At 41.7% G+C, this 17455-nt stretch overlaps 1 protein-coding gene across 7 annotated transcripts in view; it reads left to right on the top strand.

The window, feature by feature from the left end:
* Grik1 (glutamate ionotropic receptor kainate type subunit 1) overlaps positions 1–17455 on the top strand; it is a 379146-nt gene that overhangs the window by 239134 nt on the left and 122557 nt on the right. For all 7 annotated transcript variants that reach the window (XM_028875952.2, XM_028875954.2, XM_028875953.2 and 4 more), the window contains exon 4: positions 8926–9107. In XM_028875952.2, the coding sequence (XP_028731785.1) occupies positions 8926–9107 (182 nt within the window). The remainder of the gene's footprint in view (positions 1–8925; positions 9108–17455) is intronic.

Below are 17455 nucleotides of genomic sequence, written 5' to 3' on the forward strand. Positions count from 1 at the left end.
TACTTTCCTGTCTGTGGCTGTGGTTAAATTTTCTGACCAAAAGGGAAGAAAAGGGTTTACTTTGCCCACAATTCCAGGTTACAGTTCATCACAACAGGCCAAGGCAGGAACTCAAGCAGCTGGTCACATCCATAGTCAAGAGCAGAGAGAAATAAATGCATGTACATTACCTGCCTCCTTCACTCTTACACAATTCAGGACCCAGCCCATGCAATGGTATTTCCCATATTTAGGCTGGGTCTTTCCATTTCTACTAATAATAGAGACAATCCCCCAAAGGCATGCCACAGGGCATCCTCTTCTAGATGATTTCTCAATCGAGACTTGTTCCAAATGTTTTTAGGTTGTGGCATATTGGCATTGAAAACAGACCATCACAGATATCAAGTGTTTGGCCATGAATGTGCTAAATTTGAATTTTAGACCAATATAGGCATCAAACGGAGTTGTGAATAGAGGGGTCTGGATTTAAGGAAAGTAGTCTGGACTTTGGATGCAGATATGAATATGAAGAAGCATTGACACAAGGCAACGAGTACCTGGCAGATAACCTAGTCCTGGATTCATGGCACATGGCTCTTGAGAGGTGTTGTGTTGCTATTTATTCCATTGTTTGTTAGCTTATGATTTCCTTAAATCATTTTTGAACAGCCACATAAGGTGTCTAACTGACAGCCTACAGTAGTTACTAGTCATTACATTGCACATAGGCCAAGTTTTAGAGCAAGGATAATTTATGTTATTTTATTTTAAAAAATCGGTGTGGTGGTTTGAATGAGAATGACCCCCATACACTCATATAATTGAATGCTTAGTCCTTGATGAACTACTGGGAAAGATAAGGAGGTGTAGCCTTATTAGAGGAGGTGTGTCACCGGGAGTGGGCTTTGGGATTTCAAAATCCCACACCATACCCAGAGTCTCTCTCTCTCTCTCTCTCTCTCTCTCTCTCTCTCTCTCTCTCTCTCTCTCTCTCTCTCTCTGTCTCTCGTGTGTGTGTGTGTGTGTGTGTGTGTGTGTGTAGGTCAGTGGTTCTAAGGTCAGTCTTGCAATGCAAACACTATTGCCTGCCAATCCATTTCACATCCCTTCATGACACATGTATTCTATTCCCTTCCGCACTGTCATTAAAAGCCTCTTTTCACCTTCTCAATGCTTCTCTCTGGTTTACTGCACTCCACCCATAATCACTCCCACATGAATACACCCACACAAAAACTACAACCTAGGATCTGCCTATGAGACAGAATATACAGGATTTATCTTTCTGAGTCTGGGTTATTTCACTTAATATGGTGTTTTCCCATCCTTTTCTTCTTCCTGCAAATTTCATAGTTTCATTATTCTTTGTGCCTGAATCAATTCCATTGTGTACATGTACATTCAGCAAGGATGAATTTGAAATGAGATTAACATACAAAGAAATGTCAGCGACTAAAGGAATAAATCCTAAGATAATTTATAGAGAAATACAAACACAAAAATAACAACTGGGTTCTTGAATGCCAACATGTCAGGCACCCTTGGAAATCATAGTTAAATGATTTAAGGTCCCAACCATCCTGTAAACAGGTGAAATACTTGCTATTAGGATTGTATTTAAATAATGACCTAAGTTTTATATTTTTTAAATTAAATTTATTTATTTATTTTACATTCTGACTGCAATTTCCCATCCCTCCTCTTCTCTCATTCCCTTCCCCACCTCACCATCATCCACTCCTCCTCTGTTTCTGTTCAGAAAAGGGCAGGCCTCCCATGGGTATCAACAAAACATGGCATTTCAAGTTACAATAGGACTAAGGACCTCCCCTTGCATTAAGACTGGGCAAGGTAACCCAGCATGAGGATTACATTCCCAAAAGCCAGTCAAAGCACTAGGGACAGCCCTTGCTTCCACTGTTAGGAGTCCCACAAGAAGATCAAGCTCCACAACTGTCAGATACATGCAAAGGGCCTAGGTCCGTCCCATGCAGGCTCCCTGGTTGTCAGCTCAGACTCTGTGAGCTCCTATGAGCCCAGGTTAGTTGTTTCTGTGGGTTTTCTCATGGTGTCCTTGACCCCTCTGGCTTCTACAATCCTTCCTCTCTCTCTTCAGCAGGATTCTCCAAACTGGGCCTCATATTTGGCTTTGAGTTTCTGCATCTGTTTCCATCAGTGATGACAATTGGGGTAGTCACCAGTCTATGAGTATAGCAGAATGTCATTAGGCATCATTACATTGGCATGTTTTTCTCCAGTTGTATTTGGTTCTATCCTAGATTTCTGGGTCATCCAGCCTCTGGGCCCTGGCACTCCAGACAATGTCAGGGGTGGGCTCACTCTCACAGCATGGGTTTCAGGCTGGACCAGTCATTGGTTGGCCACTCCTACAGTCTCTGCACCACCCTTACCACATCCCATCCCATAGGCAGGACAGACTGCAGGCCAAAGGTTGTGTGGCTGGGTTGGTGTTCCCTCCACTGAAGTATTGCCTGGTTACAGGAGAAAGACAGTTCAAGCTATATATCCACCGTTGCTAGGGGTCTTAGGCATATACCCAAAAGATGTTAAGTCACACCACAAGGACACTTATTCAACTGTGTTCATAGCAGCTTTATTTGTAATAGCCAGAACCTAGAAATAACCTAAATGCCCCTCAACTGAAGAATGGATAAAGAAAATGTGGTACATTTACACAATGGAGTATTATTCGGCTGTTAAAAACAAGGACATCATGAAATTTGAAGGCAGATAGATGGAACTAGAAAAAAATCATCCTGAGTGAGGTAACCCAGACACAAAAAGACAAACATGGTAGGTACTCATTTATAAGTGGATATCATCTGTAAAGTGAAGGATAACCATGCCGCAATCCACAGTCCCAGAGAAGCTAAGTAGCAAGGAAGGCCCAAGGGGGAATGTATAGATCTCCCTGGGAAGGGGAAATAGAAGAGATCTCATGGGTGGACAGGGGGCAGGTGAGTATGGGGACATGAGGGATTGCGTTGCGGGTGAATGGAGGAGGAGAGTACTGAAAGAGATGACTGGAGGCGGTGGCGGGGGAGGGGGGATGGCATTTCAGGGTCAGGTAGAAGCCTGGTGCAAGGGAAGCTCCCAGGAATCTACAAGGGTGACAAGTTTTTTAATGTTCAAGAGATTCCCTTGAGTTTACCCGTAGGGTACCAGCAGAAATGAAGGGGATTCTGTAAACAGTCAGCGTCACGGAAGAGACAGCGAATCTTTCACTTTCATTGTGCACAACTTAGCCTGCTGTGCTGTTAGAACGTCAATGCTGCTCAAATCACCCTCACTGTGTGATTCCCACTGAAATAACAGAGGGATAAAGGACCTTGCTACCAGATTCTAAGAAGGCAACAATCTACTGTTGTTGGGTTTTTTTCTTCCTCCACTTGTTTAAAACTTTCATATATCCAACCCCAGTCCTCTGTTCAGAACTCTGCAAAATTTCAGAATTCTGCTCAGGAAACCAGTCTTTAGATGTTGTACACATGGGACATTGCTTTTAGCTACCATAGATATTACCCAGAATTCAGACCCAAAATATATTGCTGGAGTTTACTGCAATATTAGTGAATCTCAAATGTTTGGGTTAGGTTCCTCCACGAGTCCCTTTGTGATCAAGGGACACAATTTTTCCTTACGGATGCCTCCAACTTACCGTTTTGTTGTTGTTGTAATTTTGAAAAATCATATTCCGAAGCTTTGCACCAAGGCATGCTGCACTTCCCCAGGTAATTCGTGTCTCTCATTTCCATTTCTCAGCTCAGATTTTCCCTTCCCTCTGGAAGATTCCCAATTTATACATAGATGCCCTTAAGAATCCTATTAGATGTGGGTATATTAATATACCCACACATTTGTGAAATACCATTTTGCATGTTTCTAAGTTCAAATGAAGAAGAAATTAACATTTAAAATGTGTGATCTGATCTTCGGGTCCCAATGGTTTATTACACTCACTTTTACAGCATCAAACCGACTCGTAAGGTTTAATGAACAGGGAATTGGATTAAGACTCAAGAAAACGGAGGCACTTTCCTTTTGAACTGAGACTCATTAAATAGAATGAAAGCTGCCCAGGAGTAGATTGGACTGCAGTGTATAGGAGAGAATCTCTTACACCGAGAGGCGTTCAGCGGCAATGTGAGGGGATTCCTGCATCAAGTCAGGCTTTGACCTTTAAAGTCCCTTCCAATTCCTGGTGTCTGTGACTTATTCTCAGGGCTGGTCTAGACAATTAACCTCACTGTGCCTCACTTTCCTCTCCATGAAATAGCTCTAGCACCTGTACACTTCCCAAGAATATTCTAGCTTTAGCGAGCTATTTATAGGACAAGCAGCACACTGTGAAAGAGGGGCAGTGTAAATAGCAAGGTTTGTTATTATTAAAGAAGACACAGAGCATTTTTACACATGCACTGGAAATAGAAGGAAGTTTTGCTCCTCTCCCATATGCTCTGCCTCATGCCACAGCTCCTCAGTACACATGCAGATCAGCATTTTTCTGTGTCATATTTGAATACACAGGGCAGACAGCCAAAGTGTTTAGAATCAGCCATCTTGACTTCTTAAATGTTATCTCTATATGCAGCCTAGCTCACATTCACATGAAACAAACTGGCTTTACTCTAAAGCACTTTCATAATTTTAAGTTTCTAATTGCATGGCTAGGGGTGTGGATAAGAAGAGACACTCATGATATTGCTTCATAGCCATGAGTTTTGTCTTTGAACTTAGAGAAAAGTTTCAAGAGGTGTGCAATAAACTTGTACACCCATGCCTTCATCCAGATACAGCAGCCATTTTTAACTAACCAAATTCATTTTAATCTTCCCCAGTTCTTTCAACATATAAATAACTACAAATAGGCCATGGTGGTGCAGGCCTGTAAACCTTGCTTGGCAGGCTGGGACAGGAAGATCAGAAGCCCCAAGTCATCCTGGCTATATGGTATACTACACTTTGTCTCAAAGTTTCAATGTGTAGAGATCAAAGTTCTGGGTTCAATTTTAAGCACCATGAAAAAAAAAAGTATGAGTAATAATAAGTACAAGCTCTATAGAACCACTGAAAAGTAAATTGTAGATATTCTGACATTTTTGCTCACTAATACATTGTTGTACCTACTTTAGAAACTAACTTTCTTCACTGCAGCCACACTACAGTCCATCCAATGCAGGAAGCTTAGCAATGATACAATACTGTCAAGCAAACACATTCATGGATAATTCTCTTTTCCCTGATTGCCCCAGCAGCATTCAATGTATTTCATTGTGACATATCTTTGGTCTCCATTGGTCCAGATATTCTTTGTCATTCATGTCATTATATTTACAGAGAGTCAAGATGACATCAGAGTTTTATATAATGTCACTCACTTGGATCTGTCTGGTCCATTCCTGATCTACATTTCAATCTAAAATGCCTCTACCTTGATGGGCTAGAAAACCCCACCAAATTCCTAGTTTTACATGCACCATTGGCATTGCCTGTTACAGAAATCTTGGCAGGGCTTCGTCACCTGATCAGGGCCGGCATCCAAATGAGGATGTCACAAAGCTGGGGGCTGCTCTTAAATCTGTTTCCTTTCCCTAAAGTCATTATTTGTTTAACAAATAATTTTTTAACTAGTCATTACAATGAAACATGAAATGATTGATGGATTGCTGCAAAATGCAAATATTAAGGAAAGAGTTCAGTAAATTTTCTCTCCTGTGAAGGGAGAAAGCTTTTTAAATTATAAATTTGCTCATGAGGGCAGAAAGACTTGGCTTGAGGTGACTTCACGAAGACAGATGCAAAGTCTCTATCCTTCTCACACCTTGGGGCTGTAATCTTCCAGTCTGAAGATCTTTCTTTTCTGAAACTATTGTGAAAGTGGGTGGTCACTGCAAGCCAAGCCAAGGTCTGATGCTGGTCTAGAATTTGCTTCCTCTGTTTGCTGACAGAGTAAGTCAGTGGAGCCATTTGTTCAATCAATTGTCCCAAATACAAAAGTCAGAAAGGGTCCCTGATCCAAGAGAAAGGACCCTACTGGGGAGTCAGAAGGCAGGCTTGGCTTTCAGCCCTGAACCTGCTACGTGACTGTCACCTCCAGCAAGCTACTCCAGCCTGTAGTAAGTCCAGCCAGCTTTCTATGTATGAAATCAAGTGGCAATTGGTACTCCATCCACCTAAGGATACTTTCTAGTATGAAAATCTCCTCCGAACTTTAAAAGCCTTGCAGAGTTCAGCACAGGCGTAGGATCTAATGAGCATCCGGGAAACTCGTCCTCTTGAACGTGAATGTGAAGGAATGAAGGGGGAACTGTGGACTTTAAATGCCAGCAGGGTCCTGGCTAGGAAGATGCACTTCAAGGCTGACATTCCATTCAGCAAAGAACAAAGGAGCAGCTCTTTGCAGCATATAAAACGTACGTTCAAAATGTTTTCCCCATTTCATTTAAAGGCCATATTGAGCTCTCCGAGGTGGTCATGCTCATGCTAAAACAGAAGAAAAAAACTGATAGCAGAGCATGAAGCCCGAAGAAAGAAAGAGAGGAAAATCAGTTTCTGGTTCTGTTTTTCCTTATCATCAAACCATTTTAAGCTTCAGTGTGCCCTGAGCAGCAATAGCCTGTATTTGTAAGGCAGGGCAGGGACATGGAAAGATGGAGCATTAGATTCACAAATTGTCTTAATCTATGGTTCCTGCTAGCTATCCCTATAGTCCTGAGTAAGTTATTTAATGCTTGGGCCTTGGTTTCTGTATCTGAGATAATAAACGTGGTAACTTGCTTCATAGTGCCATGATGAGGTTTAACTAATAAAAGGAATAACAAATATATAAGTGCCTGTTCCACCCCCAACCTCATTCTTTTTTAATATATTTTTTATTATTAAGAAATTTTCAATTCACTTTACATACCAACCACAAATCCCTGCCTCTTCCCACCCCCAAGACTTCCCCCAACCCATTTCCCATCTTCACATTTCCCAGGTCAAGGTCTCCCATGGGAAGTCATCAGAGCCTGGCACACTCAGCTGAGGCAGGTCCAAGACCCTCCCCCTGCACCAAGGCTGTGCAAGGTGTCACACCCTAGGCACTGGGCTCCAGAAATCCCGCCCATGTAATAGCTGTGGAGTTCCCACAGGACTAGTCTAGGCCCTCTGGATATGGGAGACAGTTGTTTAGCTTGAATTGTTTGGGCAGGGGTGCAGACAGGTGGATCGGGATCCGTCCCAACTTCATTCTTAGTATTTGGTGGTGATTCAGAAAAAGAAACTTGTTAAGAAAAAAAAAAAAGAATGTTTCAATTTTTGGTTCTTCACTGATTTGAAAAGGAGTGAGAGCCCAGGAAGGATGTTGTTCTAATTTTGATTTTTATGAAAAGAGGAAAAGGGGTGGGTGGAAAATGTACTAACTCCTAACATGGTTCTGCAACAGTCCCTCTCATCTCCACTCAATGTAATTCTGAAAATAGTGTCATGAAAAACTGGCCACACTTCAGAATCAAACCTATCTCCTGTGTTGGAGAAGTGTTTCCAATGTCAGCTAAAATAAATGGGACTATTGAGGGAGGGCAATAAAAAATGACAGAGAAAGAAGCAAATGTCTCACTTCTGAAAGGGGCTGAAATCCATGTGCTATCCTGTACCATGCATGGCACAATTTTCATCTGAACACTCATAAAGTTTAATATTCTCTGTTGATTACTTCTGGCTAACAAACCCTGAAGGCACTGAACTGCAGACTTTTTTTAAAAGTCAATTTTCCAATGTGATAGGAGTCCTTGAGAGAGAGAGAGAGAGAGAGAGAGAGAGAGAGAGAGAGAGAGAGAGAGAGAGAGAGAGAGAGAGATGCAACATCTTGCAGTCTAGCAAATACCAGTTAACATCAGGGTCATGAGATGGAGCTTTTCTATGGCTGTACACACCTTGCCTAGTAATGAACTTCTACTAGGGAAAAGTGCAACTCGGGTGAATCCAGACCTGTGGTAAAGCAAACATTCCATCAATTTAGGCTGCTGCGTACACTTTGCTACAACTGCCAGCAGTTATATTTTAAATGACATTTCTGCTTCCACTATCATACTCACCCCAAATCCTATAGTACATTTTAATCAAATAAGGACTTAACCAACACAATTCTCTAACATATTAGCAAGAGAGATAATGAGCCATTTGTAAATAGTTTATTGAGCAAGCACCAAAAGATTATACAAAGCAAGCTGACTAATTAGCTGGTAAACGACATACTACAAATGAATATTTGATGATAAGTTTACGTAAGTTAGCAACCCCAAGAAATCCTTGTATTCCTCGAGCTTTCAAAAGATAACAGATGTAGGGACTGGAAAGAGGGCTCGGTGCTTAAGAATGGTCCCTCTTGCAGAGGACCAGAGTTCATTTCCCAGCATTCACATCAGTCAGCTCACAACTGCCAGTGATTCCAGATCCAGGGGATCTGATGCCCTCTTCTGGCCTCTAATAACAGAGGTACTTATACATGCACATTAATGCACACTCAAACACATATTCACAAGAATAAATTTTTGAAAATATGTTTCTAAAAATAATAACAGGCACTATTTTGTGGAGTACCTCTAGAAACTTCAAGCAAGCTGTTGTTTGTTGAAGTTTCATAGTCATAGACTTGATATGTTAAAGACGTGTAGTGTTGGCTGAAAGGTTGAAAGGACAAGTGTATGCTCAATATATTCAAAATGCACTTGGGGAAATTGTGCTTCCCAGCCACACAGACCCACAAATGGAAAATATCAGTGCAATCTACCAGATAAGGGGGTGATAAATAGGAAGTCAATAGTGTAACCTTTATGTTGGTGGCCGCTTGATACATTTTGGGAATGTTCTGCCTTGACTGTAAATGGCAATAAACAACACAGATCCATCTCTGGTGCATGATTGGATGTCATTTTCCAGGTCTAATTCGCCTGCAAGAGCTCATCAAAGCTCCTTCCAGATACAACATTAAAATCAAAATCCGCCAGCTGCCCTCTGGGAATAAAGATGCCAAACCTCTGCTCAAGGAGATGAAGAAAGGCAAAGAGTTTTATGTGATATTTGATTGTTCCCATGAAACGGCTGCTGAAATCCTTAAGCAGGTAAGAGGTCTATGGAGGGGGTAAAAGATGGGAGAAACATATTTTGTCTTTCTCAAAAAGAAAAAATGACATTTGGTTTGTGTTTTCACTTGGTGCGGCCTGGTACAGCCATCACGCTATAGGGTGAGCCAAATTTTCAGACTGTAATTTTCAGACCCCTTTTAAGGAACCAAAGGTATAATTAGTTCAGAGCCAGTTGTGATGTGTGTGTAGTGCTCCGTATGTGCTGTGTGGTAAGTGGAGCCTGCTAGGAGATGGGAGGAGAGGGTAGATTCCCTAGGTGGTGCAAATGTCTGTGTTCTTTACATCTTCTGAGAAGATGAAGCCACATTTAATTTGTGCAGTGGCCGACTTAACATGAGCAAGACCTCTGTGGCCTCAGCTGCAGGATTCTAAGTGCAGTAGAAGAGAGGACAAAGCAGTCTCAGCCCAGGAAGGTACGGCTCTTGTTATGGACAGTAAGCCGCTTTGCCTTCATCTCCAGAGGATGTGGGTGCAAACAGGCAATTAAAACATCCTCCACAGATGAAAGATGTCAGTCATGTTCATAGTAATAATCAAGCAGTGATAATTGAGTTGCTGAGGGCTTTAGCCTGACACCCAAGAAAGAGAATTCAGAATCTATGAGAGATAAAGCACTGGTTCCCAGTCCTCCCTGCAGAGTGACTTTAGTCCCAGGGACTTGTGGCGACAGCTGCACACAGTTGGGGTTGCCTTACTTCGGATACTAGAGTGCTATACTCAAGAGTGTAGATGTGGGCCAGAACTGCATCTAGAAAAGTACATAGGTGCATCTTGAAATACTAGTCAGATGTTTCAAATACAATCAGTAATAAAAAATTATCAAATAATTAAATCTTCAGGAAATCGGGGGGGGGGGGGACACGGGGACGGGACACATGTAGCCTTTATGCTTAAGTAGATATGTCACATAAGCCAAGGTTCTTATCAATATTTTAAAATAATGTGAACTATATGTTGTGCACCACAGTTAAAAACACCAGAGGTTGCTAATGGGTAGCAGTGTCCTAAGTGCACCAGCACCTCCCAATAAATGAGCACTGTGGCGCTTGAACCACTGGGATGCTGTCTTCTGGTACAGTCATGTATCCTGGGGCTCCACAGTTCTATGGCAATACTTGAGGAGCATTTCCACATCTGCTGAGTTAAAATTAGAGCTGTGATTGGACCAGAAGTATGTACTCAGGAAGGCCAACCATTTATTTGTCTGTCTTATCCACTGAATGACTGTACTAAAAGGTTTGACTTAGAATTGCCTTAAGGCTTCATTTACACAACTTAACATGGCTGATTAAAGTACACAATGAAGTGTACAGATCAGAACCAGAAAAAAAAATCACTCAGATTTTATGTGCAACTCTCAAAATGCAAAGAAGCAAGCCTTCCCAGGAGCCCCTGACAGCAGAGAATGGAAACTTGTTTTTACATTCAAGAGAATTATTTTCTAATGAGATGTACGTGGCATTCAATCTGACTCACACTGGTAGCTACATCTTTCCCAAAAGACAGGCCTTGGATAAATAAGAGAAGACTGTTGTGAGTCCTGGCTATGAAGCTTTCCCTTCTTTATTGAGAAATGTAAGAATAAATTCCTTTCTCAGAAGCAATGTTTCTAGTGGGCTATGGATTATAACTCTCAAGAAACAGTTAAAATAAAAGCCAGACCTGTAAGGAAAACACTCCAGAAAAACGTCTGGTGTGATGGAGGTCCTGGGATGGGGGTGGGAAACGGGATTGGCTCTCCTTTGCTCTGGCCATTGATGCAAACACTGTTCTTTTTTCTCCATCTTAGGATTCCAAACTGGGCTTCCTTTTTCCGATCACTTTAGTAGTAAGATTGTCAGTAAACTTTGGTGGAAGTTACAAGAAGTTACTTAGCTATTGTTTTTTTTTTTTTAATTTATTCTTCTCTCATATATTAAATCCTGACCACAGTTTCCCCTCCCTCTTGTCCTCCCAGTCCCTCCCCCAACCATCTCCCCTCTCCCCCAGATCCACCCCTCCCCCATTTTCCTTCAGGAAAAGGCAGAGCTCCCAGAGATGTCCACCAACCATGGCCTAACAAGATACAATAAGATATGATACATATTAAGTCTGGATGAGGCAATCCAGTAGGAGGACAGGGGTCCCAAATGCAGGCAAAAGAGTCAGAGACACCCCCCATGCCCATTGTTGGGAGTCCCACAAGAACACCAAGCTACACAACCATAAGGTATATGCAGAGAATCTAGCTCAAACCCACACAGGGTCGGGTCCATGTTTGTTGCTTCAGTTTCTGTGAGCCTCTATGAGCCATAGTTGATTGATTCTGTAAGTTTCCTTGTGGTATCCTTGATCTCTCTGGCTCCTACTATCCTTCCTCCTCCTCTTCCACCAGATTCCCCACATTTCAGGGGTGAGGTAGAAATCTAGTGTAATGGAAACTCCTGGGAATCTACGAGGGTGACACTAGTTAAGACTCCTACTGAGGGGAATACAGAGCCTGCACCAGCCATCTTCTGTAACCAGACATGGCTTCCAGTGGAGAGTCCAAGACACCAACCCAGCTATAAAATCTTCAGCCTACAATTTGTCCTGCCTGCAAGAAGTACTGGGGTAAAGAAGTCACAGAACTTGTGGGAGTGGCCAACCAATGACTGATTCAGCTTGAGACTCATGCCATAGAGAGGGAGCCCCCATGCCTGACACTGCCTGAAGAGCCAAGAGCCAGAGGCTGGAAATCCCAGAGACCTAGGATAGAACCAAACACATTGAGGGGAAAAAGTCAAAGAAATTATTCCTAATGATACTCTGCTATACTCATAGACCAGAGCCTAGCATGATCATCATCAGAGAGGCTTCATTCAGCAGAAGATGCAGAGACCCACAGCCAGACTTTTTTCTTAGATCCACTGTGTCAACTTCATACTGCCTGTATGAGCATGGGTATGGGATCATCTCCTGGAGCATGGATAACCTTTCAGAGCACACATTCATGAAGAAAACTGGATCTTCCTTTCCCAGAGGCCACCAGTCACCAATAACTAGGAATGCAACTTCATTTGATTCTCCCCATCCATGCTGTGATTTTGGGCTAGCTTGATCTTGTGTAGTTTTTTGCATGTAGCCTCAGCCATGATTAGTTTATACACTGTCATGTCTGAAAAATACTGATTCACTGGAGAATTCTGCTCCTTCTGGCTCCACAAACCTTTTGTTTCCTCTTTGACAATGACCTCTGAGCCTGAGGGGTAGCAAGTTTAATATCAATTTTGCTAATGACTTGCAAGTACCTTTGAGGAAAGAACCTGTCAGAAAGGTTCCATTGTATTATATCTGCAAATGCAGTTATTCCTTTTGAATTGGCAGCAAAGGATCTAAGCTGGCCTTGTAGGGATTTGCTAGACAACTAGAGCCTATTGTGTAGAATACTCAGAGTTTGCTATTCTGGTTAAAATAATACGCAAGCACTCTGTGTGATTCTCTTTAAGTGACTCCATTAGCTTTGGGCATCGACCTATAAAACGCAAGACAGGTTCCTTGCCTATAGCTGTCTAGGGAGTTCTCTCAGGCATCTAAGGCTGATTCTGGTTACAATTCACTAAATGAAAAAAAAAATGAAGGAGGCTCATGTCCTTGATGAAGGGCCCAATAGATGATAATTACGGTGCCTGGCTTCTTACATTCCCATGGCATACATTCTGAGGTAAGTGTGGCATGCTTACTTAGGAATAGAAGACACTGGAGCTCTGCTAGGCAAAGAGGCCCATTCAACTGGACTTCAGTTGGAGCCAGGTTGCCAAAGAGCCTCTGCAGGCAGCCAGATGTCAAAGGCTATGCAAATCACGTTACCATGAAGGACCGACCTTCTTTTGCAATAGACTATCAGAAGCAGGCTGCCAAAACTCTCTAGGAAAAAGACATCCACTTGCTCCTATTCTTCCTATGAGGTTGGTGTTAATAACTTTCCTTTGTTGTGTGTGAAAATTACTGGTGAGAACACTCTTCCAGGTCAGTCTGGCATCCCCTTACTGTTTCCCTCATTGCCTTGTTCTCCCCTGCACCTTCATCTCATTTTCTCACTTGTTAATGCTTCTGAAGGAAAAAAAAAAGGGGGAATTAAATGCACCTTAAGGAAGGTATTTGACATTTATCTGAAAGTTGAAAAAAAAAATGGAGGAAAGTCTATAGTTATTATTGAGCATGCTAATCACTTGGCAAAGTGATTATTCCTATTCATATCGAACAAGTACTATATGATGAGAATCTGAAAAGTTATTTCCCCCAAATTAGTTTGAAATTCAAATGTCAAGACTTGATTAGACTAGAGAAGAGTGCAGCTTTCTCATGAACATACTGTCTTTGCCAATTTCTGTACTCACAGTCGTGTCCCCCCCCCCAACAGCTGACAGGTCACAAGTCAAAACCACCCCCCCACCTTGTTCGTGTGTCACTTTCCAGCAAGCATCCTGATGCCTGAGAGCATAGCGTCTTCTCCTATCTACTGTGTCCTTCCTACTCTAATGTCCCAAGTCCTACTCCTCTCCAATGACTCTCTCTCTCTCTCTCTCTCTCTCTCTCTCTCTCTCTCTCTCTCTCTCTCTCTCTCTCACACACACACACACACACACACACACACACACACACACACACACACACACCTTTTCTCATAGAGTTATTCTTTGAGGAAATGCCTGACAGGAAATGAGTTTCTATGATAAAGAGAAGGGTAGGGAGACATTATGTGTGGAACTCTCAACCTGAACCTTACTCCAGGCTGGGTTTTAAGCAGCCATCTCATTTAAGGCCCCATCACCCCAACAGGATTAGTAGCATTCTTCTGTTATAGTTGAAAACTGATGCTCAGAGATCATAATTTTATCTTCTAGGAACTGAGTATGCTTTTAATATTGAACACTAAGTCCGGCAAGACCTGAATCTGCCTCTTTCTAGACTTCTTACAAGAACTTAGCCTCCAGTGATAGCCACACCCAAGGGAGAGGGTATGAGGCCTGAATACACAGTGACCTTGATTAAATTTTCTCTCTTTTTATTTAAATCCCCAGAACCTCCTATGTTATGTCACATAGTGAGTGCATCATGCAATGATTGAATAAAGAAATGAAAAATCAGTAACTATATTAGAGTCTTTCAATAAGTGATCTCCAAAGTAACCTCCCTTCTACCCACCTACAATACGGCACTCCTGTTAGGGGGATGGCTCACTGGCAGAGTGCTTAGCTAGCATGCATGGGACTCTAAGTTGAACCTTTGGCATTGGAATGGGAGTTGCAGGGAGAGGGGGAGGTACATTGTATGCCAAGAATGGTATAATTCATTTGGCCCAGTCATTCCTTGTGGCTTCAGTTTCTCCAAAAGTCAAGCTTCATTCTGTTCTGCGATCTTACAGTAGTAAGAAATGAAAATGCCTGCGAACCTGTGACTCCCCTGCAGGAAAATCAGTTTGGCACTTTGACCAGGGTCAACCTCACTTTTAACTTTTATAATGTAAATGACCAAAGGAACCCCTTTCCAGCAGAGTGCCTTCTATGCTGATGGCTTATAGACGGGAAGGAAGCCTCTACGAGGGGTTCCATCCCACAGGAAAGCTGCAGTGGGGCTCTGTAGTGGGTAGCCGTTCCAGCTTTGACCTGGAAGTACTATCCCCATTGAGGCTTCCAGTAACTGTCAAGCCTATGAGGTGGGGCTGTTAAAGGAGCCCTTTAAAGCCAAGATCCAAGTGTGCCTGCTCTCTTGGTTCCTGGATCCTGGATGCTGGATAGAGACCAAGCAGAGTTCTCCAGAGAACACCATTGGACTGCACTTTGCCTCTCCCGGACCCTGAAACCTATCCTTTTAAGTTACCCGACAAAATAAACTTCCCTTTTAACTATGTGGAGTTGCTTTAATGCTTCCCAATAGGGCTCAACCAGCTTCCTGAGCTGGAAAACTGTCTGGGGTGCTCTTGAGCCTCTGCGTCCAGCTTAGGAAACCTACTCTCATTATTTGCATGAGTACCTGCTTCAGGAGAGTAGTCTCTTCCCGACAACACTGGCGGCAGCAGAGAAAGCAGTAATAGAGAAATGAGCCATAAAGAATTCAGAATGGAAATGTTTTATAAAGTTATATTGCATTTTTTTCCTATCGACACGTGTATACTCTTTCATTCCCCCCTTTCTGTCTGTTCATACTCAATTAGCATAAAAGCAAGGTCACGAAGAAAGTGTATGTTTTAAACGCTTAGCTTCTCTGCTAAGAAGTATGATGGCAATGTTGGTTAATCAAATAATTCTCTGCATTGATTTTTGTCTTGTATGTGTTGTGCCCACAGGCTGTGATGAGGGCAAACAGAGGTGATTAGACAAGGTTCATACCGTCACTCTTTGTCTCTCAGAACTCTGAACATCACTAAGCACATCCACACAGTGCTGAGAGGTGCAAATCTGTGCCTTCTAACTGGCATCTTAGTCCATCTTTTCTAATAACAGACATGCAGGGTCGACCAGATACCTTAAGGACTACTGTTGTTTAACACCTGTTATATGCAAGGCACTGTATAGAACATAAATGATGTAGCATTCATTTCATTGTTATAACATTCTCAAAAAAAGGGGAAAAAACTCTGCACAAGAAAATGATTGCTCAGAGAGATTATGCAACTCGGCTACCATCACACAGCCCATTGGTATCAGAGCGGGGTTTGAACTTATCTAAGGATTTAAACAAACTAAGGATTTAGCTTGTTTTTGTTACAGTCGAGACACCACTTGATTATTACAGTTATCAAATCCAGAGTACATGTTGTGTTAGCCTCTACTTCTTTCAAAAAGTACTCTCATGTGATTCTCAGATAACTCAACTGTTTCTATCTTTATAGAAAGTCCATACGTATAGGCCTATGCCTATAGCCCCATAGCCATGGATAGAATGTGGTAGAGACAATAGAAAAAATCAATCTGTATTTTAGCAGTTTTGAAAATTAAAGGTGTTAGAGATGGGACTGCACAAACAATAGCAACACAGCAGTAAACCTCTGCCTACAAACAGGATTATTGGATTCCAAGCTGATTATGCATGTCTTCAGCTTAGAACTTCCACATTTTCCCATGCTCAAGTATTCGCTCACCAGTGTTGAGATATAAAGAGTTTGTGTGCTGCCTTATACTTAGCAGGCTGTCTAAGAAATGGGGAATTAATTAAGCAATACATTATCTTTTAAGTTCCTCAAGTCCTTTGATGGTCTTTGAGCCAGCTAATTGATAAGTTCATTACTGTGGATAAATCCTGACGACATAATCATGATGTATCTCAATTTACACTAACTGGATGATAATTTGTAGTATATTATACAATTATTTTGGCAGTATGTTCTCATTGTAATTATGTTTCTCTCAGACTGATATTAAAGTATATTTACAGCCCCTGAGCATATAGTTAGTTTTAGTTATAAGGAGCAGTTCACAGATGTGAATGTGCTATTTAAATCATACAACAATTAATTGGCCTTTATGAATAGCCAACAATTTACTGAAAATGTGCTCCAATCAACCACGTTCATATTGTTCAGGATTCCCACTTCAAGAGTCTTCAAATACTCCAAAAAGTATATTTAAAAGAATACTGAAATATGTTTCAACTTGAAATAGGAAGCAATAAAAATGCTATAGATGTATACTCCTTAGAAATGTGCCGATGCTTCATTCTAGTACCATTCAAATTTGGCTTTAATAGAAGATAAAAATGTATCCTGGTGTTCAAGGTAGATGTATTTTAGAAAAAAATGCCAAGAATTATAGTTGTGTATATTGGGCCACATCCTAAGACTTGAGTAGGAACAGTGAACTTCAATCTTCTTTAGAATTGTGGAGACATATAATCTGGAATGTGCCCTTTTCTGTATAGAAAAGGGTACATAACATATACCCAATTTTCAAATGAACACCCAGGCTAAACAAGGGAAAAAACATGTTGCTGTGCAAAATACATCTGCTTCTTCAACACTCCACAAATGAAAATCTTACCAAAAGGGTCCTCCCTTAGAACTTCCCACAGCTGTTCATCAAACTCTGTCATCTGGGCTACTATGATGTGACTATTTCTTATCAGCTAATACTTTTGGAATATTTTCTCTGTGCCCAACAGTATACTGTGATAAAAGAGAAATAAGATACCTTTAAAAACCCCAGCCTAATAAATAAGGTCACCAATTAGCAGAGGACCAGAAGATTTGTTATTTTCTGCCTTTATATGCGAGAGACAATTTCACATGCTTCACATCATGCTTAAAAACACTAAATCTGACAGTGCAAACAAGAGTCAGCATTGATACGTAAGACATTCTACCTGTT

Source organism: Peromyscus leucopus, chromosome 12, assembly GCF_004664715.2.
Source record: "Peromyscus leucopus breed LL Stock chromosome 12, UCI_PerLeu_2.1, whole genome shotgun sequence".
Taxonomy (NCBI): Eukaryota; Metazoa; Chordata; class Mammalia; order Rodentia; family Cricetidae; genus Peromyscus; species Peromyscus leucopus.